This window comes from Delphinus delphis, chromosome 7 (genome assembly GCF_949987515.2).
Source record: "Delphinus delphis chromosome 7, mDelDel1.2, whole genome shotgun sequence".
Lineage (NCBI taxonomy): Eukaryota > Metazoa > Chordata > Mammalia > Artiodactyla > Delphinidae > Delphinus > Delphinus delphis.
Genome location: NC_082689.1, coordinates 6,802,930 through 6,827,438, shown reverse-complemented (window position 1 = coordinate 6,827,438; position 24,509 = coordinate 6,802,930). Strand labels below are relative to the sequence as shown.

Genomic DNA, 24,509 nt, shown 5'->3' with positions numbered 1-24,509 from the left:
TGCCGTTTGGGGACCAGAAAACAGACTCCTGTTTATGTCATAGCGTGAGCCTGGCCAGCCCATCGCTGTGAGCCGAGCTGTCAGAGCCTGGGCGGCCACAGATACCTGAACAGCGTGAGAGAGAGTGGGGCAGGTGTACTTTAGAGACAGGTGTGTAGGGATGAGCCACGTGGCACGTCACCCATGCCTTCAGTTAATGCAAAACTAGTCAATTTTTGTATAAAGATGGTGGCGGGGCTCGAGTGTTGGCGCGAGGGTGTCGGCTGGTTGGCACCTGTGGTGCGGCCAGGTCCGTGCCAGCCTGGGGGGACGCGCCACGGCGCGGGTGACAAGCGCACTCGCCTGGCCTGCGATGGAGCGCCCTCTTTGCTCATGACAAAGCAGGGCTCTGAGTCCGTGTCCACACCGGGCAGAAACCAGGAAACGGGCCAGGACCTGCAGCAGGAGTGTAGGCCCTGTGCTATCTGAAGCTCCCGACGTGGATGGAGAGAGAAGCTTCTGGTCCACGGGGGCGGGGAGGCATCTCTGCACCAGAGGGGACGTCGCCGCTCCGCACACGAAGGGCTTCCTGGCTGCGGGGACACAGAGGCCGTCACGGGGTCACATCCCAGACGCCAAGGGCCCCACCAGGTCGAGGAGTGACTCCACATCTCATTCCAACTTTCAGGGTCAAGTCAGGGCGGCCGCAGAGACGCACGGTGGCAGTTTGGGCAGCATTTCCGCACTGCTCCCTCGGGGACCTCGGGGTACCCCTCCCCGGGGCGCATTCCCACGCCCTCCCCACAGAGGGGTCCAGCCTCGGGGCTTTTCTCAGCGGCTGAGGGAAGGTGTCTCAGAGCAGTGCAGTCTTTCCTGCTTCACCTTCCCAATCCAAGCGTGACCTTCACAGATGCTCACGTCTGAAACGCCCAGCTCCGCACATGGTTACAGGGTCACACACCTGGGGGACACCGCCTCCACCCCAGCCCTCGCTTCCCTGTCCTGCATGCCAGGCGGAGGGCATGTCTTCTTGCTGCCGTCACAACGCCTGACACTTGGTACCCAAGCTGTGGAAGGTGGGAGGAGAGGAAGGCTGAGGTGAGCAGGAGCTGGGCCAGGCAGGCAGCCTGGTTCAAAGGCTACTGCCGAGAGGAGAGGCCACCAAGCCAGATGCAATGAGGATGGGGACAGGACACAAGACCTCAGGAGACTGGAAGTGGGGACAGATCAGGACGACCACCCACACCCCTGGTGTGGCCTGCGAGGGGTGACTATGCAGACCACGGTGGTGGGAGCCAGGCCCAGGCACGTGGAGGTTGAAGTATCAGCACTGGTGGAAGGTTCCAGTAGATTCTGATAGGTGTCTGTGGTCTGGAGGCCAGGAGAGAGCTGGGCTGTGTACAGAAGAGGAAGGAGCGAGCCCACCCAAGGTGACGACTCGGGCAGAGCAGAGCGAGGAAGATGGATGGGGAGGGAGCTCCCTCCAAGGGGAGGGTTGGCTGGGTGAGCAACCTGGCTGGCTGCCTGGAGGGGACAGACGGGGTGGAGAGTGACGGAGGTGACAGCAGGAGGACACAGCTGCAGCAGGGTCAGGAAGCGCGAACCCTAGACAAGCCAGGGCAGGTGTCTGAAGGAAGAGACCCAGGGATGGGGGAGGCCGACTGCAGGAACAGGGCCCCGGCAGAGGGAGAACGAGACCCGGAGCTCGGGGAGGGGCCTCCTCCTCGCAGTGAGCTGCGCCCAGGTTCCTCCTGCACGGTCCCCAGGAAGCCACTCTAGGGGTGATGGAGAGAAGGTGGGCAAGCGCAGGCAGGGAGGAGGGCTCTGCTGTTTCTTTCCACGCCTCAGTCAGGAGCTTTCCAGCGAGAGCAGGCGCGCCAGCGCCTGGAGGTCGCGGTGGAATCTGTCACGTAGGTGAGGACCCTAACTTACCGCTTCTTTCTCCCCAGAGCAAACGCTTTCTGTTTTTCTCTTCCAATGTCATCTCTGACTGTACTGAAATCATCATCATCTTCAACCAGGAGATTCTGCATTTCAAAATAATTAATGAGCAATGTTTTCAGACATCTTTTTAGTCTACGTTTTTTTTGCGTTATGCGGGCCTCTCACTGTTGTGGCCTCTCCCGTTGCGGAGCACAGGCTCCGGACACGCAGGCTCAGCGGCCATGACTCACGGGCCCAGCCGCTCCACAGCATGTGGGATATTCCCGGACCGGGGCGCGAACCCGTGTCCCCTGCATCGGCAGGTGGACTCTCAACCACTGCGCCACCAGGGAAGCCCAATCTTTCTTACAACCTTTTGAACTCTCTTAAACAGAGCTGATGGTTTGACTGTAGAAAAACTAAGAACAGTTTTGTATTTTCCTTTTAGAATTTCTTTTACCTTTCAATTTTTGTTTATTTATTTGCTTTTCTTCGTTGGGTGGAAGGTCATATTACATTGGTCCCATTCTTTAGTACAATGTTGAACAGAAGTGGTGATTAAGGGAATACTTATTCCTTAATATAAATAATTTAATATTAGTAAATTATTAATTCTTAAATTAAGGATTTAAATCATTCACCCTTAATACAAAAAATGTTATTATATGACAACAAAGTAGGTTTGTCCAAGGAATGCAAGGATGGCTCGGTGTTGCGAACATGTTTATGTAATAACACTACATTACCAAATTGAAGAAGAAAAACGATATAGCTAATTAAACAGATGCAGAAAAAGCACAGAATAAAATTTAACATTTAAAAAAATTTAATATTTAAAAATCCAGGGCTTCCCTGGTGGCGCAGTGGCTGAGAGTCCACCTGCCGATGCAGGGCACGTGGGTTTGTGCCCCGGTCTAGGAAGATCCCACATGCCGCGGAGCAGCTAGGCCCGTGAGCCATGGCCGCTGGGCCTGCGCGTCCGGAGCCTGTGCTCCGCGATGGGAGAGGCCACAACAGTGAGAGGCCCGCGTACCGCAAAAAAAAAAAAATAATCCAGTGCTCATTCATGATTTAAAAAAAAAGAACTTAGAGTAAACTAGGAATGGAAGGAAATGTCTTAACCTAATACAGGTACCTACAGCAACACACTTAGTGATAAAACTTCACAGCATTTTCATTCAAGTCAGACCCAAAATTAAGCTTTTGGTATTGAGGTTCTACTGGCCTCATAAAATGAGTTCTCTGGGGGCTTCCCTAGTGGTGCAGTGGTTAAGAACCCGCCTGACAATGCAGGGGACACGGGTTCGATCCCTGGTCCAGGAAGATCCCATATGCCACGAAGCTTAAGCCCGTGTGCCACAACTACTGAGGCTGCGCTCTAGAGCCCGCGAATAAAATTTATTTATTTATTTATTTAAAAATGAGTTGTCTGCTTTCCCTCTTTTTTCCCCCCGCTACTTGAAACAATTTATATTAAATGGGATTATCTATGCCTTGAAGATTTGATAAAACTTGTCTATAAAATCATTTGATTCTGGTGTTTTGTCAAAGTGCTAAGTTTACTGTTAAAAACGTACCTTAATGCCAATAGTATCTCCATCTTTCAAGTGATAAGGTGCCCCCTGCAAATTATCTTGCTTTTTCTTCTTTTTCCTCTTGGTAATTTGCTGGTTCTACAGAAAAATTAAGTATCTTGAATAAAGAAAACTCAATCTCAAATTGTTACTAAATTCCCTGTCTGTGGAAAACTGCAGTTAATTATTCACTATGCCAGTGAGGCCCGATTTCCCTGAGGGAGCCCCACAGCTTTACCCAGGTAGGTACTGGAAGCCACTCAAACTTTTCAGGAAGGTATTTGGCAATTTCAATTTTCTCCACAGGAAGAGAATAGAAATCGGCCACTCGGTGCCTCAGGGAGCCGGCCGTCCAGCCTCGGGCAGTGTCCCACACCAAGTCCACGGGCAAGGCATACGCCCTCTTGCCAGGGAGGCGCATCTGTGTCCTCAGCAGCACATGCTGGGGGCTGCATCAGAAAACAGTCACGTCAGATTTACAACAAAATGGGAAACACGCAATAACCACATAGCTTCTCCTCTGACTGTTCTGAGTTTTTTTATAAGGAGAGATTTTCCTTAAACCCTGAATGCTAGTGGGAAACCTTTACTTTGATTTCCTTCAGTCCTGACCCAGAATGGAGGTGAGCTCCCATTCTGAGTCCACAGCAGGGTCCCTGGGGAGGCAGCAGGCAAGGCTGAAGGCAGAGGAAGAAGTTCCTCAGTGGGGCACGCAGGGAAGAGGACTGGAGACAGCTGAAAGGGCCGGCAGGGCTATCCCGGTGATGAAGGGGAAGAGGGGTTTCCCGCTATGGCGACTTCCTAGGAAACGCTGATTTCAGAACCAGAATCTGTGAAGCTGGCAGAAAACTTAGCCAGGGAGAAGAAACGGAGGGCTCACAGTTAGGAAGAGAAGATGATGGGTGTACTTTTAAGAGCAAAGGAAACCTTTGCAGGAGATGAGCACAGATACGAGGTCCTTGAAGGAAGAGAAAGAGGAGAAACATTCAGAAAGGTTGGAAAGAAATTTAGACGTATGGAGACTGTTTTAGATAGGATGTGAAATAAAAGCTACAGATAAGAACTGGAAGGTGGAGAGGAGAAATGAAAACTTTAAGGATGGTGAGACAACGAACGATTTTAATGCTGTATTTCTATTATACTAGTGTTTTTATCAAAAGAAAGGGTAACACAATTGGAGGAAACAGGCAACGCAGGGAGAGCGAGGGCCCAGTGAATTAGGAGATTGGCCTGAAAGCGGGGGACTGTGGTCAAGAAGGAATTTTTGAGAGGGTGTAGGTGTTGCTGAGGTCAGTGAGCAGAGCTGAGGTCCCAGAGCATACAAACTGTGGTCAGTGTAGATGCAGGAGCTGCCAAGGAGGTGACAGAGTCTGGGTGAAGACCACGAGGAGCCAGGGTCCTCGCTGAGCGGGGGCAAGAGTGCTCCGGAGGTCAGTCAAGGACAGAAGCGGGGAAGGGGGCTGAGGAAGTGCACAGCATGGTCTTCAAAAGGACACTGCTCACGACAAACAAGACAGAGGGTCCGTTTATATTATGTAATATAATCTATATTATAGAAAGAGCTCACACAAATTAGACTTTTTTCTAAGACCCCCAAATAAAACAGGGAAAATATATGAAACAATTCACTCACTCACAAAATACAAATGGTTTACAAGCCTTTCAACAAACACCCTAATCTTACTAGATGAGACAAGATAACCATTTTTCATTTATCAATTTAGCAAACATTTAAACAATGACAACATTCAATGATGGTTTGATGGTGAGGTGAAATAAATACTTAGAAACACAGCTTTTGGAAACATAATGGTATAACTTACCTGGAAAGGAATTTAACAAATAAGAGGTTTAAAATGTCCATACCATTTGATCCAGAAATTCCCCTCCAGGAAACTACTCCTAGTAATACAATTTGCATTAAGAATGCATTTTTATAAAACAGTGGGATAAAATGAAGGTCACACGGTTGAAAGAGTAGAGTTGTTACACAACAGGAGGACAACAAGAATCATCGTGTCACATCAGGTAAAAGAATCTTAATATTTGGTGTTACTGACAAAAATGTCTTATAAAAGAATGTCCTATAATGAAAAAAAGAATAGGTAGGTTTGAACGTGGACAACTTTGGGGTGCTTCTTTATTCCATAAATAATTACTGACTATGACAAAGGCACTGTCCTAGGTATTGGGGAGGCAGCAGTGACCAAAAAATGAAGTGCTTGCCCTCACAAAACTTACAATCTAGTAGTGGGAGACGGATAATAATTGATAATTCAATAAGTGTATGTCAGGTGATATTAGGATGAAAAAAGTAGGACAAGGGGCAGCATGTCAGGTGTTACTATCAATTGGTTTGACAACAGACTGTCTGCAGGCACTGGTAAGAGCTTGGGATGAGCATCTTGCTTATACTTCAAGATCATTATGGGTTCAACATGCATTGGGACTTACTGAAAAATTCTGTTTTTATGGAAAAATGAGTTCTAAGATCTAGACACCAGACATACAAACACATTTCTAGAACACAATCTGTTTTAAATTGCCAGACTCCTTAGAAGCAGTGAAAAAAACACTTAAAAAATGTAACACCTTAATCAATAGTAAAACTATCCATTGGGATCAGACAAGTGTATAATTTTGTATGTGTAGTAGGACATCTTACCCCAGGTTTTCTTCTTTCTGAAGGGGCTCTAAGCAGATCTCAGTTCTCTGTCCCAATTTATATTCCCTGATAACAAATGAAACAAAATAATAGTGAATGACATATCACTTAATTTTTTCAAAGTTTTTTTTTTAACCAATTTCAAGTATTCTTAAGTGAAATATTATACCATATAAGAACACTCAAAATTTAAGAGACTGCCATGAACAATTATACACCAAAAAACTGGACAATGCAGAAGAAATGGATAAATTCCTAGAAACATACAACCTACCAAGACTGAATCATAAAGAAACAGAAATTCTGAACAGACTAATTATGAGTAAGAAGATTGAATCGGGGGCTTCCCTGGTGGCACAGTGGTTAAGAATCCACCTGCCAATGCGGGGGACACGGGTTCAAGCCCTGGTCCGGGAAGATCCCACATGCTGCGGAGCAACTAAGCCCGTGAGCCACAACTACTGAGCCTGCGCTCTAGAGACTGCAAGCCACAATTACTGAGCCCACGTGCTGCAACTACTGAAGCCTGCGCACCTAGAGCCTGTGCTCTGCAACGAGAAACCACCGCAATGAGAAGCCCGCACGCTGCAACGAAGAGCAGCCCCCACTCGCCGCAACTAGAGAAAGCCTGCGCGCAGCAACAAAGACCCAACGCAACCAAAAATAAATAAATAAAATAAATTTATTAAGGAAAAAGATTGAATCAGTAATCAAAAACCTCCTAACAAAAAAAAGTTGAGGACCAGATGGCTTTACTGATGTATTCTACCAAAAGCAGAATTAATACCAATCTTTCCCAAACTCTTCCAAAAAAAAAAAAAAAAAAAAAAACCAGAACAGGAGGGAACACTTCCAAACTCATTTTATGAGGCCAGCATTACCTTGATATCAAAGCCAGACAAGGACACTATAAGAAAAGAAAATTAAAGGCCAATATCCTTGATGAACATAAATGCAAAAATCCTCAAAGAAATATTAGCAAACCAAATTCAACAGTACATTAAAAGGATCATACACCATGATCAAGTGGGATTTCTGCAAGGGATGCAAAGATGGTTGAACATTCGCAAATTAATTGGTGTGATACAACCACGTTAACAGAATGAAGGAAGAAAATCATATGATCGTCTCAACAGATGCAGAAAAAGCATTTGACATTCTTTCATGTTAAAAATTCTCAACAAACTGGATATAGAGGGAATGTACCTCAACGCAATAAAGTCCATATATGAAAAGCCCATGGCTAGTATCATACTCAATGGTGAAAAGCTGAAATCTTTTCCTCTTAGATCAGGAATAAGACAAGGATGCCCACTCTTGCCACTCATATGCAACACATTGGTGGAAGTACTAGCCAGAGCAATTAGACAAGAAAAAAATAAAAGGCATCCAGACTGGAAAGGATGAAGTAAAGTTGTCTCCATCTGCAGATTACATGATGATATTTATAAAAAACTCTAAAGACTCCACCAAAAATCTGTTAAAACTAATAAATGAATTCAGTAAAGTTGTGGGATACAAAATCAATATATAAATATCAGCTGCATTTTATATACCGACAGTAAATTATCAGAAAGAGAAATTAAGAAAACAATCCCATTTCCAACAGCATCAAAAAGAATAAACTACTTCGGAATAAATTTAACCAAGGAGGTAAAAGATCTGTATACTGAAAACTATAAGACACTGATGAAAGAAACTGAAAATTCAAATAAATGGAAAGCTATTCCATCGTCATGGATTGGGAGAACATTGTTAAAATGTCCATACTACCCAAAACAATCTACAAATTCAGTGCAATCCTTATCAAAATATCAAAAGCATTTTTCAATTAGAAACAGAAAAAACAGTTCTAAAATTGGTATAGACCCACAAAAGACCCTGAATAGCCAAAGCAATCTTTTCTTAAGAAAGAAGAACAGGGCTTCCCTCGTGGCGCAGTGGTTAAGAATCCGCCTGCCCATGGACATATATACACTACCAAACGTTAAGGTAGATAGCTAGTGGGAAGCAGCCACATAGCACAGGGAGATCAGCTTGGTGCTTTGTGACTGCCTGGAGGGGTGGGATAGGGAGGGTGGGAGGGAGACGCAAGAGGGAAGAGATATGGGAAAATATGTATATGTATAAACTGATTTACTTTGTTATAAAGCAGAAACTAACACACCATCGTGAAGCAATTATACTCCAATAAAGATGTAAAAAAACCCAAAAAGAATCCGCCTGCCAATGCAAGGGACACGGGTTTGAGCCCTGGTCTGGGAAGATCCCACGTGCCGCAGAGCAACTAAGCCCGTGCGCCACAACTACTGAGCCTGCGCTCTACAGCCCATGAGTCACAACTACTGAAGCCTGCGCACCTAGAGCCTGTGCTCTGCAACAAGAGAAGCCACCTCAATGAAAAGCCCTCGCACCGCAACGAAGAGTAGCCCCCGCTCGCCGCAACTAGAGAAAGCCCGCGTGAAGCAACAGACCCAACGCAGCCAAAAAATAAATAAAAATAAATTAAAACAAAAAAAAAGAAGAAGAAAGCTGATGGCATCATGCTCCCTCATTTCAAACTATACTATAAAGCAATAGTAAAACGGTATAGTACCGGCATAAACACAAGACACATACATCAGTGGAACCCAAAAGAGGGACTTCCCTGGTGGTCCAGTGGTTAAGACTCCTCACTCACTTCCACTGCAGGGGGCACGGGTTCGATCCCTGGTCAGGGAACTAACATCCCACATGCCACACAGCATGGCCAAAGGAAAAAAAAAAGAACACAATAGAGAGCCCAGAAATAAACGCATACATATATCGTCAATTAATTTATGACACAGGAGCCAAGAACATACAATGGGGAATAGAGTCTCTTCAATAAGTGGTGCTGGGGGGAACTGGACAGTCTCATGCAAAGGAATGAAACTAGACCCCTATCTTACACCTTATGCAAAAATCAACTTAAAATAGATTAAAAGATTTGAACGTTAAGACCTGAAATTGTAAAACTCCTAGAAGAAGACAGAGGAGTAAGCTCCTTGACATCAGCCTTGGCAATGATTTTCTGGATTTGACACCAAAAGCAAAAGCAATAAAAGCAAAAATAAACAAGTGGGACTACATCAAAATAAAAAGCTGCACAGCAAAAGAAACCATCAACAAAATGAAAAGGCAACCTATGAAGCAGCAGAAAGTATTTGCAAATCTAAGGGGTTAATATTCAAAGTATATAGAGGGCTTCCCTGGTGGCGCAGTGGTTGAGAGTCCGCCTGCCAATGCAGGGGACACGGGTTCGTGCCCCAGACCGGGAAGATCCCACATGCCACGGAGCGGCTGGGCCCGTGAGCCATGGCCGCTGAGCCTGCGCGTCCGGAGCCTGTGCTCCGCAACGGGAGAGGCCACGACAGTGAGAGACCCGCGTACCGCAAAAAAAAACAACAAAAAACAAAGTATATAGAGAACTCATACAACTCAATAGCAAAAAGCAAACCATCTGATTTAAAAATGGCAGAGGGCGTGAACAGACTTTTTTTTTTTAAAGAAGACATACTAATGGCCAACAGGTACATGAAAAGGTACTCAACATCATTAATCATCAGGGAAATGCAAATCGAAATCACAATGAGGTATCATCTCACACCTGTTAGAATGCTTATCATCAAAAAGACAAGAGATAGCAAGTGTTTTTGAGGATGTGGAGGAAAGGGAGCCCTTGTTCAATGCTGGTGGGAATGTAAATTGGTTCAGCCACTATGGAAAAACAGTATGGAGGTTACTCAAAAAATTAAAAATAGAACTACCATATGACCCAGCAATCCCACTTCTGGGTACCTCACCAAAGGAAATGAAAACAGGATCTCAAAGAGATTATCTGCACTCCCATGTTCGTTGCAGCACTATGCACAGTAGGCAAGATATGGAAAAACCTAGTGTCTGTTAACCAATGAATGGATAAAGATGTGGTATATGTACGTATGTGTACACACACTCATACACACACAAAGGAATATCATTCAGTCGTAAGAAAGAAGGACATCCTGTTGTTTGAGACAACATGGATGGACACTGAGGGCATTATGCTAAGTGAGATCAGACAACTGCTGTACGATATCACTTATATGTGGAATCCAAAAAAGCTGAACTCATAGAAACAGGGGCTAGAATGGTGGTTACCAGGGCCTGGGACTGGCTGAAAAGGGGAGATGTTGGTCCAAGGGTACATACTTCCAGTTATAAGCTATAATCAACATGCTGTACATGACATCCCCAGAACATATTCATCTTATAACACTGAATTATATACTTGAAAGTTGCTGATAAGAAAGTAGATCTTAAATGTTCTCACGAAAAGGAAATGGCGATTGTATGATGTGATGGAGGTTGTCCGCTAATGCTGCAGTGGTAACCATTCTGCACTACACGCCTGCCAGATCAACAGGCTGCACACCTTAAATTTACACAGTGTTACATGGCAATCATATCTCGATAAAGCTGGGGGGAAAAACAATCAAAATTTTGTTCACAGTCTCTGGACCATAGTAAAAACAGATGAAACTACATTTATACTTAATATGAGACACTGAAGTTGTCTCAGAGTTTAATTTATGATAAAAAGTATCATCGACATGACAAATGTGGAATGACCTAGAACGGGCTGTTGTGGAGTGTTCACTGAGAACCCTACCTGAGCCGCTGATAGTGGACTCGTAAGAGCCTGCCGGGGCGCCTACTTTCCACCGTCCAGGCTCTAAGGAAGGCGGGCGATGGGATGGAAAACTCCGAGAAGGAGGGCAAGGTCATGGCCTAGAAAAGAAACAGACATTGGAAAAAGCACTCTTAAAAACAGACTGCTTTAGGAAAAAGAGATGAAGCGCCACACAATGACATTTAAGGGAAAGAGTATCTTAGGTAATGATAATATCTACCCAAAAAATCCACAGGAATATCGTTTAAATGAAATTAACCCTGAGTCATTTTTGTATTCCTCTCTACTGAAATCAGCCTGAGAGATTTTTCTGTTTCTAAATCTGAGCCAAAAGCTCCTTTTCAATGATTATGTTTTAGAAAATGAAACTTTAAAATTAATTTCTATATGACTATATAACTCAAGAGCAGAGGCCTCTCTAATAAAAGCAAGGACTCATCTTCAACTTCCATCTGTGCTCATATAATTCAACAAAGTTTCCTCTGCCATGGAAATAACTTCTGATTTTGAAATATTTCAGAATCTCTGGATCCAAACGCTAGGCCCAAACCGCTGGACTAATTCTGTAGGGGTGGATAACTATTTATATACTTAGGCTGTAGTATATAAAATGGCCAATATTCATCCGTTTTAAATCTAGAAACAGCAATTTTGTATCTTTTAATCTAATATAAGAAAAAAAGTCTCCTTCTACTTGTTCTTATTAGAATAAGACCATTTGTTTTTTTGTGGAAGGTATTTCAGATATTGAGGACACACAGAAGTCAATCAATGACTGATATTCACCTTACATGCACCTACACTGTTTCCTTTAAGAGCAAGAAGGGATGTTCATTTTAATCCAATGAGAATAAGATGCTTCTTAAGCATTGTGTGTTGTATTCAACCCGGCCTTTCCATTTGGACAGAACACTGTGTCTGTGAGTATTCATGTCCAGGAAAACAATACAGTATCTAGTTTAACATAAAGCTGATATTCTGACCTCCTGGGCAACTGACCACACAGCTTTTACTACCAACATTTAACACATGAATCACAATGACACAAAAACAATGTAAATAAAGGAGTAAAGTGAATGCTTTACAAATGTTCCAACAAATGTTTCCCTAAAAAATCAAAATGAACATAAGCTGCAAGTCACTGAGGAGATTTCAAATGAAAGCACAGCATGCCTGTCAGAGAGGGGATAAATGAAAGCCACAGGCAACTGGTAGAAGCAAACCCAGGGAGCTGTCTGAGCAATATGTGTGTGGCCTGTTGGGTACTCACCACTGAACATGGCATATAACACATGCCCTATCAGAACAGACTGTAATTGAGGGAAGAGGAAATAGAAGAATATATTAATATCTCACTGGAAGCAGCCAGATCACCAGTAAGGTACGCGCTGCAGGAGGAAGGCTGACCTGAGACTTCAGCTCCCCCAACGTAGCATCTTCTGAGATTTCAACGTCTCCCAAGTAGCGGAGGGAAACTTCTGCATGCGCGTCACTGGGAGCATCTACAAAGGACAGAGCAAGATGTTTGACAGGAGCTTTAGACGTACTTAGCTCTTATTTCTGAAATACAGGCCACGTTTTGATACTGCAAACGGGTTTAGTACGATTCCATCCAAGCAACTCAGAATCTGAATTCCTCGGGTCAGCCCCTCAGGACTTCACGGGGAGGAAGCAGGGCCCAGTAGATGGGCAGCCAGGGAGCATGCTGTGGCCACAGCACCAGGTCTTCTCACTAGAATGGCTTTGAGGAATTTTACACTTGGGCTGTCTACCTGGAACGCTCTTTCCCACACCCTCTCCTTCCTCAAAGAGGACTCTGCTGGTTGGATACCCTGCCCTGCTCTCATCTTTTATTTAACCTGTTTCTCTCTCATAACACTTGTCCCAACTTGTTACTCTTTTGTCTGTCTGTTTTCTTATGTGTGTGTATACATGTGTGTTTTTACATATATATATTTTAACCTAATCTGTCTCCCCTACAGAATATGATTTTCAAGAGAGAACAGGTCATCTATCTTGTTTGTCTCTCCAGGGCCAGGAATGGTGGGTGCCACACAATAAATGTCCAATAAATGTTTACTGACTGAAAGAATTCTTGACAATAAGAAGGCCTTTCTACATTAGTTTTAAAAAGGGGAAAACAAAATGCTCTCATATAAAACTCTGGACATAAAAGTTGATAACTAAATTTGAAATCAGTAATTTGACTCATTTTTGCTTTAGTTAAATGTCTTTGCTTACTGCTGGGCACACTGCTAATACATAATAGGAAATTCATTATAAGTAAATTAAGTAAAAAAGCTCTCTTCATGAGTGGTTCTTCTTGTGTCTAAGGCTGCTGTAAGCTGGTACTACCTGAAAGACACTTTTAGGAAATTCTCAGAAATAAAAATATTTGCCATATGTTGTGATACAGAAGGACTACCAAAAAAATGAACTGTTTTCTTTACTTTCATGGAGAAACACACTGCTTTTTAAGTTGTAACTATTACTCTATCACAAAATCATTTTTAGAATTGTTTAACATGTCTAATATAACACAAACAAAAAATAACTTAATGCCAATTTCATAGCTAATTCAACATGAAGTATTTTATTGCTCTATACATACAATCCTAACTTCAAAAAGTAAGGAGATCATTTGTGTTAGTTTCAGTACTGAATTTTGAAAGATAAAAAGAAATGTAAGTATATAATACTTCAAGGCATTAAAAAAGCTAGATAATTAAGCATGATAAAAGGAAAAAAATATAAGAACTTGGTCCTACTAAAAATATATTCTCTTTATCTACAGTTACAAAGGAGATTAACTTGTGTCTTCTTATAATGAAGTGGAAACCCACTTTTTACAATGGCAATTCAAACTCCCTGCCTTTGCTCATCATGACGTGTGTGCTGAATTCTGCCTGTGGAGAAGAAACTTAGACAGAGTGAAACAATATGTTTATACCCTGTCTGTGAGTCTTCTCAGAAGTCAGTGAGCTGGAACGCCCTTGAAGGAGCTCCTGGGTGGCGGCAGCAGAAAGAACAGGAGCTGCGTGGGGTCCGGACTCCAGCCCTGCCTCTCCGCCCCTTGGGGCTGCAGTGAAGACGCTGGAAGCGACTAAAGCGTCAATGTCTTAGTCTGTTACAATAACTGGGGCCGCTATTCCGACTGCCATGAGGCACTTGAGAGGTGATACTATATAACAATTCCTTGAAAGAGTGTAATATATTGCTATGATAATAATGATAATAAAAATAACACGGCAAATGCAAGGTGAAGCCAAAAAAAGAGATGGGATTTTATAGAGGTTACAAACCACTGTATAAAAATAGGATGGTATTATTATTATACTATGAATTATGGAATAGATTTTGATTTTCAACCTTATATTTTAAAAATACATATTTCAGTTGCCTCTCAGCAGAAGCAATCATTTTACTTTTCTTTATGACACACTGGCTGCTGTAATTCTGTTGTGTTCTCACCTTGGATGGAATTAGCTCTCCAGACCCCGCCTTGAGAAAAGGTACAGTTAGTCTGGTCCTGATGACTCTTCCAGAGATGCAAGGTACCCCGTGGCTGGTACCACCAGATGGGCACCTTCAGGAAACCCTGAGGAATGGAGATTTCCAACTGTTGTGATGCACACAGATTAAGTCAACTTCTACTTCCACAGAAAGAAACTTTTTTTTTTGGCCATGCCAAGCATCTTGTGGGATCTTAGTTCCCTGACCAGGGATAGAACCTGTGCCCTTGGCAGTGAAAGCAAGGAGTCCTAACCACTGGACCACCAGGGAATTCCCAGAAAGAAACATCTTGATATAGAATATGTTCCTGAATTTATTTTTCCTTAAGATGTATGTATTAACTGTCATGTATTATACTTGCTTACTGTTTTTACAATCAAAGTTTAAAATCATAAAAATCAGTCTTTAGGATGACTGGGACCAATGTTCTATATCTTCTTTTTTTTTTAAATTTCATTGCAGTGGGTCTTAGTTTTGGCTCGTTGGCTCCTTAGTTGTGGCTCCACGGCTCCTTAGTTGTGGCATGCAAACTCTTAGCTGCAGCATGCATGTGGGATCTAGTTCCCTGACCAGGGATCAAACCCGGGCCCCCTGCACTGGGAGCGTGGAGTCTTATCCACTGGACCACCAGGGAAGTTCCTGTTCTATATCATGGTAGCTACAGTAAGTGAAAAGTATAAACAAACTAACAAAACATTTGACAGAACAAACTATATAAATGTTTTCAGGCATTGTAAGAGCACCATAGCACAATGCAGCAGTTACATGCAGTTTTTATTTATAAAAGTTTCTAAAGGAACTTTATAGAGATCCAACAACCTATTGATCTAAGGTGCATTCCTATATACCAACTACGTGAAATAAACTCAACTCCTTAAACACATTCGGTAATTTCAGTTTTACTAATTTAACTGGTTCTTCCCCACCCCTTTTTTGAGTGGGTAAAGAACTTGAACAGATTTTCTCAATGAAAGATCAGTTGCTATTACAGTGCGCAATTTCCAACAACAGAAGATGAGAATGTGAAAAAAAAAAAACATGTAAAGTATTTTAAATATGTATTTCAGGAAATGCATATTAAAATGAGAATATTTTTCTGTTTATCAAATTGGTGAAGATTAATACTCAACTTCCATGCAGTAAATAAATAAATGTAAATCAGAGCAAAAAACACCATTTTTTTTCACCTGTCAAAAACCAGAAAGTCTAATAATATTCTACGGTGGTGAAACTGTAAGTAAACCTGAGCTCCTATATGTTGGTTCCAGGAGTAGAAACTGCTGCAAAGTCTCTGGATGGTGATTTGGTGCTGTCAAAATTTTAAATGCCCAAGCCCTCTGACCCAGCCATTCCATGGTTAGGATTTTACCTTCTGATATACTAGCCCATGCATACAAAGATATTCACTGTAAATTGTTTATGGTAGCAAAAACCATGAAACAACCTCAAGGTCCCTCTTCAGAAGACTGGTTATATTACGGTAGGCCATAACTTTTGACAAAGCGATTTCAATTCTAGGAATATCCTGTAGATACATATGTGCAAAATGGCAAATAAGTGATATTTTTGGCAGTGTTATTTGTATCGACAGAAGACTGGATACAACCTAAATATTCTTTGAAAAGAGATTGGTTAAAAAATAAATCACGGTACCTCCATATACGTCAAATGGAACGAGATAACTTCATGGGTACTGATGTGGCATGTATATGGGGGTAATGAAAAAAGCTAGGTGCAGAATAGGGTGTCAAGCTTATAATCATTTGTGTAAATAAAAATATGTATATACATATGAATGTACACATACATACGTGTGTGTGTGCATTAAATTTAATAAGCACGTGCCTCTGGAAGGATACAGAGGAAGCTGGCTGCCTGTGGAGGGAGGACCCCAAGTGGCAGGGGGACAGGAGGGACGGGGGATACTTTTCCTGGCCCAGCTTTTTATACACTTTGAATTTTGTATCATGAATATTATCAATTCAAAAATTAACTTTAAAGAGCACAGTATAAAATACAACAGAATTCTATGAAGTCATGAAAAAGAATAAGGTAGGTCTGTATGTGCTGATGTGAGATCCTCAAGATATATTAAATGAATAAAAACAAACAAAAAACGAAAGGTATAAAACAGTGCATAGAATATGACCCCCTTTATGTAAACTTTGAAAAGGATACACACATATTTACATTCAGCATACAAACAGGCATAATTCTTTTCTTGGAAGGATACACAAGGAAAAATAAGTTTACTGTGGCTCTTTCTGGAGAGAAAGATATGGGAGAAACTTCTGTTTATCATTTTATAGGCTTCTACACTGTCTGAGTTTTCTAATCATAAGCAAATGATTATCTGAATGCTTCAATTCTGGGTCATTTTCATCTTTACATGTGTCCACATTAAAACAAAAACAAACTAATAAGTAATGGCTTTTCCAAGTGGTAATACACAGTGTCTATGGAAGAGCAGTGGTGTGAGCCCTCTCACAGACACACATTAGGACTGTAAACTTGGTACGACTCTTTGGGAAAACAATTTGGCTTGTTAATTCCATCTTTAGAATTGTCTTAAGAAGGATTTATATTTATTACTATTTATAAGAACAAAAGATTTTAAACAAGCTAAAATCCAAACAACAGGGATATAGGTGAATAAAACTGTGGTAAGTCATATATTGGATATAATGATTGTTTCTGGATTTTATGGTCAGGTTAAAAAGTAAAATATAAAAAGTAGGAAATAAAATTGTACACACAATTTGACTTTATAGGAAGAAAATATATAAGATGTAAAATATGGTAGCTGTCTGACTGGTAGGATTTTGGGTAAGTACTCTATTCTCTTTATGATTGTATTTCCCCAGTTTCACACAATGAGAACATATCATCCTTGCGATCATAAAACAGTAACTGTTATTTACAAAATGTCTATTCAGGAGCAAAATCTTACCAGAGGAGGAAGTTTTCCTTCGATTAAAAGCAAAGTGTCTCCAGAAGAGAGCATAAGCTCTTTCAGTGCTGCATCCTGGGAATACAGAAAGTGAAAATCTTTTTTGTCACTTATGACTTCTGAAAGGAAGAAAGAGACCATTCGATCTTTTTAAAAAAAACGCTATGCCTCTATTACCCTTTCAAGAAATAAGTAAATGAATAAAGAAACAGATATTGAAGAGATAGAAATAAGCTAAAACCATAAAAAAGTATATCATTATGTATTAAAACTGTATAATTATGAACTGTAAAAGATTAAAGGAAGGGAGATGGATGAGGTAAGAAATGACAGATTAATCTACAGAAGATAAAATTTTAGTTAAGCCCAAAAGATGGGCTGGATTTGGGAAAGCCAGAGGAAACAAGAAGGAATTTCTCAGGGAAAGAAGAACACGGCAAAGTCCAGGTTAAGTCAAGAGTCAGTATGACTTGTGCTGGGGAAGAGCTAAGAGACCAGATTAACTAGAATGGGAGGTATCTGCTGGAGAGTAACGGAAAGAAAACTGGGTTGGAGAGGTGGTCACAGGTCAAAGGGATGCGGAACAGAAGAAAAAGAGTTTTCAGTTGCTTTAAAAAAGCCACTCAAGATTTCTGCGAAGGGGTTTTTAAAGATCAATCTAAGCTGCCACACTTGTGACATACTGAAGTGGGGAACACATGGGCTCAGGAAACCATTCGTAGTAAATTAGGTAAGAGGCAAAAAACCACAAAAAAACAGGGCTTGAACCAGGAGGCCGGCAGTGGGAATGGTCAAGAAGGAGTGGAAAAACTGATTGAAGGCTGAGACCAAATATGACGGATGTAAGGTAAGTAGCGTAAGCCACATTTCAGGCGGAAAAGGATCAGGATGGGAAAGACAAGAAGCAAATCTGGGAAGCGGAGCTAGTTCTGAGGGTAATGAGTTTGCTTTTAGATGAACTGTTTGATACTGATTTGGGAATTAATAAGAGGAGAAAATAAGGAAACCATTTGACTAGATACACTCTTTTGACATCCAAACTGTATGTCCTGAAGATTCTTTGAGGTTCACTTTTTACTCCAGGCAGTCAAATTCCTGGCCAGGACCCAAGAGGAGCCTCTCTGTATTGTCCCTGACTGTTACACAGCAAGGACTGTTTCCCGGAAGGCCCTGCTTTAGATCAACCTCTGTTGATGTTCAATGCCAGTGTCTCACTGAACAGAAAGCAGGCGGATAAAGATTGGGGGAAAGGGGAGTGAGCACAATTGTGTAAGCTTTCTCACAAAGCTTTATTCTGGCTGTACTTCTAAGGCCATGGATTTGGACTGTGAGGTTTGATGCTACTTGGAGCAACAATAAGATGATTAACCAACATGAAAAGATGCTCACATCACTAATTATCAGAGAAATGCAAATCAAAACTGCAGTGAGGTATCACCTCACACCAGTCAGAATGGCCATCATCAAAAAGTCTGTAAGTAATAAATAGTAGAGGGACTTCCCTGGTGGCACTGTGGTTAAGAATCTGCCTGCCAATGCAGGGGACACAGGTTCAATCCCTGGTCCGGGAAGATCCCACATGCCGCGGAGCAACTAAGCCCATGCGCCACAACTGCTGAGCCTGCGCTCTAGAGCCCGTGAGCCACAACTACTGAGCCTGAGTGCCACAACTACTGAAGCCCACGTGCCTCGAGCCTGTGCTCTGCAACAAGAGAAGCCACTGCAATGAGAAGCCTGCACACTACAATGAAGAGCAGCCCCCGCTCGCTGCAACTAGAGAAAGCCTGTGCATCAATAAAGACCCAATGCAGCCAAAAATAAATAAATAAATTTATTAAAAAAATAAAAAATAATAAATGCTGGAGAGGGTGTAGAGAAAAGGGAACCCTCTTGCACTGTTGGTGGGAATGTAGATTGGTGCAGCCACTATGGAGAACACTATGGAGGTTCCTTAAAAAACTAAAAATAGAGCTACCATATGATCCAGTGGTCCCACTCCTGGGCATATAACTGGAGAAAACGCTAATTTGAAAACATACATACACCACAATGTTCACAGTGGCACGATATACAACAGCCAAGACATGGAAACAACCTCAATGTCCACTGACATATGAATAGATAAAGAAGATGTGATATATATATACAGTGGAATATTACTCAACCATTTAAAAAAAAGAAATAATGCCATTTGCAGTAACACAGATGGACCTAGAGATTGTCATACTAAGTGAAGTAAGTCAAAGAAAGACAAATATCATATATCACTTACATGTGGAATCTAAAAAAATGATACAAATGAACTTATTTACAAAACAGAAACAGACTCACAGACATAGAAACAAACTTATTTACCAAAGGGGAAAGGGGGGGAGGGATAAATTAGGAGTTTGGGATTAACATATACACACCACTATATATAGAAGAGATAACCAATAAGGACCTACTGTACAGCACAGGAAACTATACTCAATATCTTATAATAATCTATAATGGAAAAGAATCTAAAATAGAATATATACATTTAACTGAACATTTAACTGAATCTGTGCTGTACACCTGAAACTAACACAACATTGTAAATCAACTACACTTCAATAAAAATTTTTTAAAATAAGATTAACCAGACTCCAAACACCCTGTGATAACACTGCTCCTAAGTCTACCCTAAGAGTCTGGGCCGGATTTAGAGATGCAGTTTGAATCAGAGCCTAAGTGACTGATTGGTAAGATGAATTCTGCCATCATTAACTTACAGAGAAACTCTCAGATTAACATATTCAGGTTTCAAAATTCAGAGTGTATCTTCAAATTCTTTCACTGGTACAAATGTCTTTTGTTCTCTGTAGTTCTCTGCCTGTTAATGAAGAACTACTACTAGAGACATATTCTCTTATCAAAAGAGGGCTCAATACAGATGTTAGATATGTTCCCACTTAGCTGAAACTTCCCCTCTGACTCTGTGAAAAAACTGCAGTAAGGAAAAAGTAGACCCCCATATGGATTTGTATATCCTAAAAAAAAAGTAAAGCTTTCTCTAGAATTTATTCACATGAGTAGGGTGGTGTCCTTATGAAAATACAAAATAAGCACAATCACTTTACAAATGAAATGTACAGAAATAATCTTACTTCTTCCCATAAAGCTTCCCCAGCTTCATAGCACCAATCCATTTTCCGTAAATGCCATGCGTCTCCTATGAAGGAATCAAAATCAGATGAAAAAGAATTCAGAATAATATGTTTTAAGAGTTTGTCAGGAATGACCCTTCTGGATAAATGAATATCAAATGGGATATCATCTAATAAGTATTAACTCATTTTTTTTTGCGGTACACGGGCCTCTCACTGCTGTGGCCTCTCCTGTTGCGGAGCACAGGCTCCAGACGTGCAGGCTCAGCGGCCATGGCTCACGGGCCCAGCCGCTCCGCGGCATGTGGGATCTTCCCGGACTGAGGCACGAACCCGCGTCCCCTGCATCGGCAGGCGGACTCTCAACCACTGTGCCACCAGGGAAGCCCAGTATTAACTAATTTTTAAAGTAAATTATCTCTTCCAGGGCCTGAAAAAAATTAAGTCATTGCCCCAACTTGGTTAATTTTCTCTCTATTCCACCAAGAACTGTATACTTGCAAATAAAACTAAGACTTGGTACTAGTATGCAACATCTACTTACACCTTTATTATTTACAAGTACACAAGCGCATCCACATCACACGTTAAGCATAGACAGATGTACATACATAAGCACAGAATCCCTCCTAAAATCATGAAATTGAGTTTTATTTCACTGTCTTGGACGAAAACACACGCTAACATCGCTCAGCAACTGATACCATGTACGGCAAACCTGTCCTATCTAGTCAGCAGCCATCTAACGAAAGCGTGTCCTTTCGGCACAGTGCTTCAACGTAGTTGGTACAAATGAACATTTACGAAGGTTAATCAGATTTCAGTTTTTCAGCATGCTTGCTACACACTCACGACATGGGGAGAGAACTTTTTTCGGGGAGAGGGAACCGAGCAAAAGTTGAAAATCTTGATGGTTAAAAAACTAGCAATGTTTTGTAACAGTCAACTCCCCCCACCCACCGAAAGAAGCTACAGACGAGCGAAGAAACACAGACCTCACATTTATCCTGCACAGGCCACAGGTTTTGAATCCCAATACTGTTCTTTGTAGACCCTCTTTTGTCATCGGTTCTAGTTTTAAATGCAGTAAGATTTATATCGATATTTAACTTAATCTAAGTTTGTTTAAAAAAAGAAAGTAAGTTAAGAGTGAACACCATTACTTCATAGCAGAGCATGGTAGAAAGAAATCAGAGTTCTGAAATCAGAGCCACTTAGCCACTTGCTCTGTAACACTGGGTAAGCCGTTTAACCATTTTCAGCATCTGGAAAGTGGGAACGGGGGATGATCCCTGCATGGGAGGACTACTGTCGAGATGACCTGAGGCATCGCACAGAAACTCCTAGAAGTTGAGCAAGCGAACGTCCCTGCCAGATAACGGAGCCCCATGCTTCCACTCTGGTGGAGAGAATGGCAAGCACTGACTCTGATGAAAGCAGTGTGGTGCTTCCTCAAGCTTGCTCCGTGGGTCCACCTGGGTAGCCACTTCAGGACACCCTGGGTTTACTTTTTTCATTCATATTACATTCCCTAATCTATATACAGAAATACTGGCCTGAAACACAATGCATTGAAATTCTGAATCCATGAGGTTAAAAAAAGAAATTCAGCAAAAGATCTAGGAAATTCCAGAGGGTCTATATCTTAACTGTATCTCTTTTGTACCTTTGTTGTTCCCTATCTAGGCTCTCTTTCCTTAGAATTAGGCTAACCTCCAACTAGTTTTCTTTTAGCCTGCAAAAAAGAAACAGGAGAATTATGTACGTATAGAAATGTAAAGCATAACTGACAACCCCGGAGAAAAAGAAAGTTTGAAAAGTTTTCATTAGGCTTATAGAAAATGTATTATAAGTAAAGGATGTGGATAAACTTACGTATCATCATGGTCTGTAACTTACCTGATAGGCCAGATTTCTCCAGCATTACCTTTAAACACTGTAAGAAAAAAAAACTATGTTCATTAGTTGTTCTATATCTGAGTTACAGTATTGTGAGAAACACCCTTTTTTGACCCTGGGCCTATCTGAGTCTGATTATATTTAGTAATTCTCAAACAGATAAAGATACACACGATGCAGTGATTAAGTAAGCGCTTCCTAAGGGCTACGTGGCGCCAACTCAGCAGGGAAAACCAGTTTCCAGTGTTCGCAACCAGGTCTATCTAAAAGTTCATCCACTTCCAGGACTGCGGTATGATTCCCTTCTTATGAGGACTAACAGTGTATTTTTGACCAGATGTGATTAATTAGGCTGATTTCACAGAACTCTGACTCCTAGAGAAGGAGATTAGCTTTTATTTATCATCTAAGAAACAACTGGTCACACGTCAACTCATGAGGGAAGAACGATGCATACTGTGAGCTCATAGCACAATTCAATAAACGAGACACGATTAATAGACGTTTAAACAAAACAAAAATAGTCACAAAAAAACTCCCAACTTCTTGAGGGGAAAACATTCTTAAATAACTTTAGGGCAAAGGAGTATGTAAAATTTCCTTTATACTGTAACAGAGCGGAGGGAGCAGCACACAGGATGGTCACTGCTGCCCTGCTTGCATCAGGAGAAAAACGGCCAACAATCCAGACGTCCCTGCATTAACAGGGCAACGTTTAAATAAACTACGAGAGGTCTTAAAACAATTAAAAGGATAAAAGAGATTTATATTCACTGGTCTTAAAAGATCTTTAAAATATTTTAGTGAAACAAAGTTCTGGGATCCCATTTATGATTTTAAAGAAAACCATACAAGTCAAGCTCTTATTTCTACACGTACATACATACCCACACATTGGTACACACACGGCAAAGGTACGGAAGGATACACTCTACTGATGTGGGTAAGATTATACTGTCCAGTGACAACAGTGACTTCTGGGGAAGCGACAAGGATAGGGTGGTGACCAAGGGGGATTTTTAGTCCCCCCAAAGTTTAAAAAATAAGACTAAATCCACAATCACTTGTCTGATTAAAAATAAAAGAGACTCTAGAATTAAAGATTGTTTAGAAAATGATGACAATGACAACAGAGTATGTTAAAATAGGGAATGGGGGCTTCCCTGGTGGCGCAGTGGTTCAGAATCCGCCTGCCCATGCAGGGGACATGGGTTCGAGCCCTGGTCCTGGAAGATCCCACATGCCGCGGAGTAACTAAGCCTGTGCGCCACAACTGCTGAGCCTGTGCTCTAGAGCCCACAAGGCACAACTACTGAGCCCTCGTGCTGCAACTACTGAAGCCCGTGCGCCTAGAGTCCATGCTGTGCAACAAGAGAAGTCACCGCAGTGAGAAGCCCACACACCGCAACGAAGAGTTGCCCGTTCGCCGCGACTAGAGAAAGCCCGCGTGCAGCAATGAAGACCCAACGCAGCCAAAAATAAATAGTAAATAAAATAAATAAATTTATTAAAAAAAAAACAGGGAATGGGACCAAAGCCATATTCAAAGAAAACTGCAGTCTCAAAGGCCTCCATTATTTAAGAAAAACAAGCAATTGAGCATTCAGCCTAACTGTGTTCCAGACAGAGGAAACTGCCGGTGTAAAGGGCTGCTTGAGGAGCAGCCTAGTGGCCAACGCGGCTGGAGTAGAGCGAGCGAGAGTAATAGTCAGACTCTTTCTTTAAAAATACCAAAGGGCCAGATCACACAGGGCCTTGCAAGGTTACTCGGGGCTCCCCCCCTCACCCCGAGTGAGATGGGAAAGCAGAGCAGGGTTGTGTGCAGAGGACTGACTGATCTTACACTTTAAAGGATTACTCCACTTCTTTGTAAGAACACACCCTGGGAGGTGTCAGGCTGGAAGGAAGGAGATCGGTTAGGAAGCTGCTGGAATAATCCAGATGAGAGGTGAAGGGGTGACAGCAGTGGAAGGAATAAGATATGATCAGATCCCAGATAAATCTTGATGGTAGAACCAAAACGATTTCCTGAAACACTGGTTCTGAAGTAAGAAAGAAAAGAATCAAAGACAATTTCAAGGTTTTTGGCCTAAGCAAGCAGAAAATGGAGCCACTGTAATAGAAAAGGGAAATGTGAGTGAAGTATGTTAAGAGACCAGGAGCTCATACATATGAGTATGGC

General features: G+C 41.9%; 1 protein-coding gene across 10 annotated transcripts in view; it reads right to left on the bottom strand.

Moving 5' to 3' along the window:
* Window positions 1-229: 229 nt before the first annotated feature.
* Window positions 230-24,509, bottom strand: part of USP40 (ubiquitin specific peptidase 40) — a 90,084-nt gene continuing 65,804 nt past the window's right edge. For 6 of the 10 annotated variants that reach the window (XM_060015896.1, XM_069540828.1, XM_069540829.1 and 3 more), the window contains 11 exons: window positions 22,328-22,364; window positions 20,429-20,493; window positions 17,298-17,372; window positions 14,306-14,432; window positions 12,191-12,336; window positions 10,814-10,932; window positions 6,142-6,207; window positions 3,715-3,925; window positions 3,480-3,575; window positions 1,912-2,006; window positions 230-572 (listed from right to left, as the gene is read on the bottom strand). In XM_060015896.1, the coding sequence (XP_059871879.1) occupies window positions 461-572; window positions 1,912-2,006; window positions 3,480-3,575; window positions 3,715-3,925; window positions 6,142-6,207; window positions 10,814-10,932; window positions 12,191-12,336; window positions 14,306-14,432; window positions 17,298-17,372; window positions 20,429-20,493; window positions 22,328-22,364 (1,149 nt within the window). In that variant the 3' untranslated portion in view covers window positions 230-460. Of the gene's footprint in view, window positions 573-1,911; window positions 2,007-3,479; window positions 3,576-3,714; window positions 3,926-6,141; window positions 6,208-10,813; window positions 10,933-12,190; window positions 12,337-14,305; window positions 14,433-17,297; window positions 17,373-20,428; window positions 20,494-21,423; window positions 22,280-22,327; window positions 22,381-24,509 lie in introns of those variants that run through there. The other 4 variants (XM_069540827.1, XM_060015897.2, XM_060015903.1 and 1 more) reach the window with 3 other exon arrangements.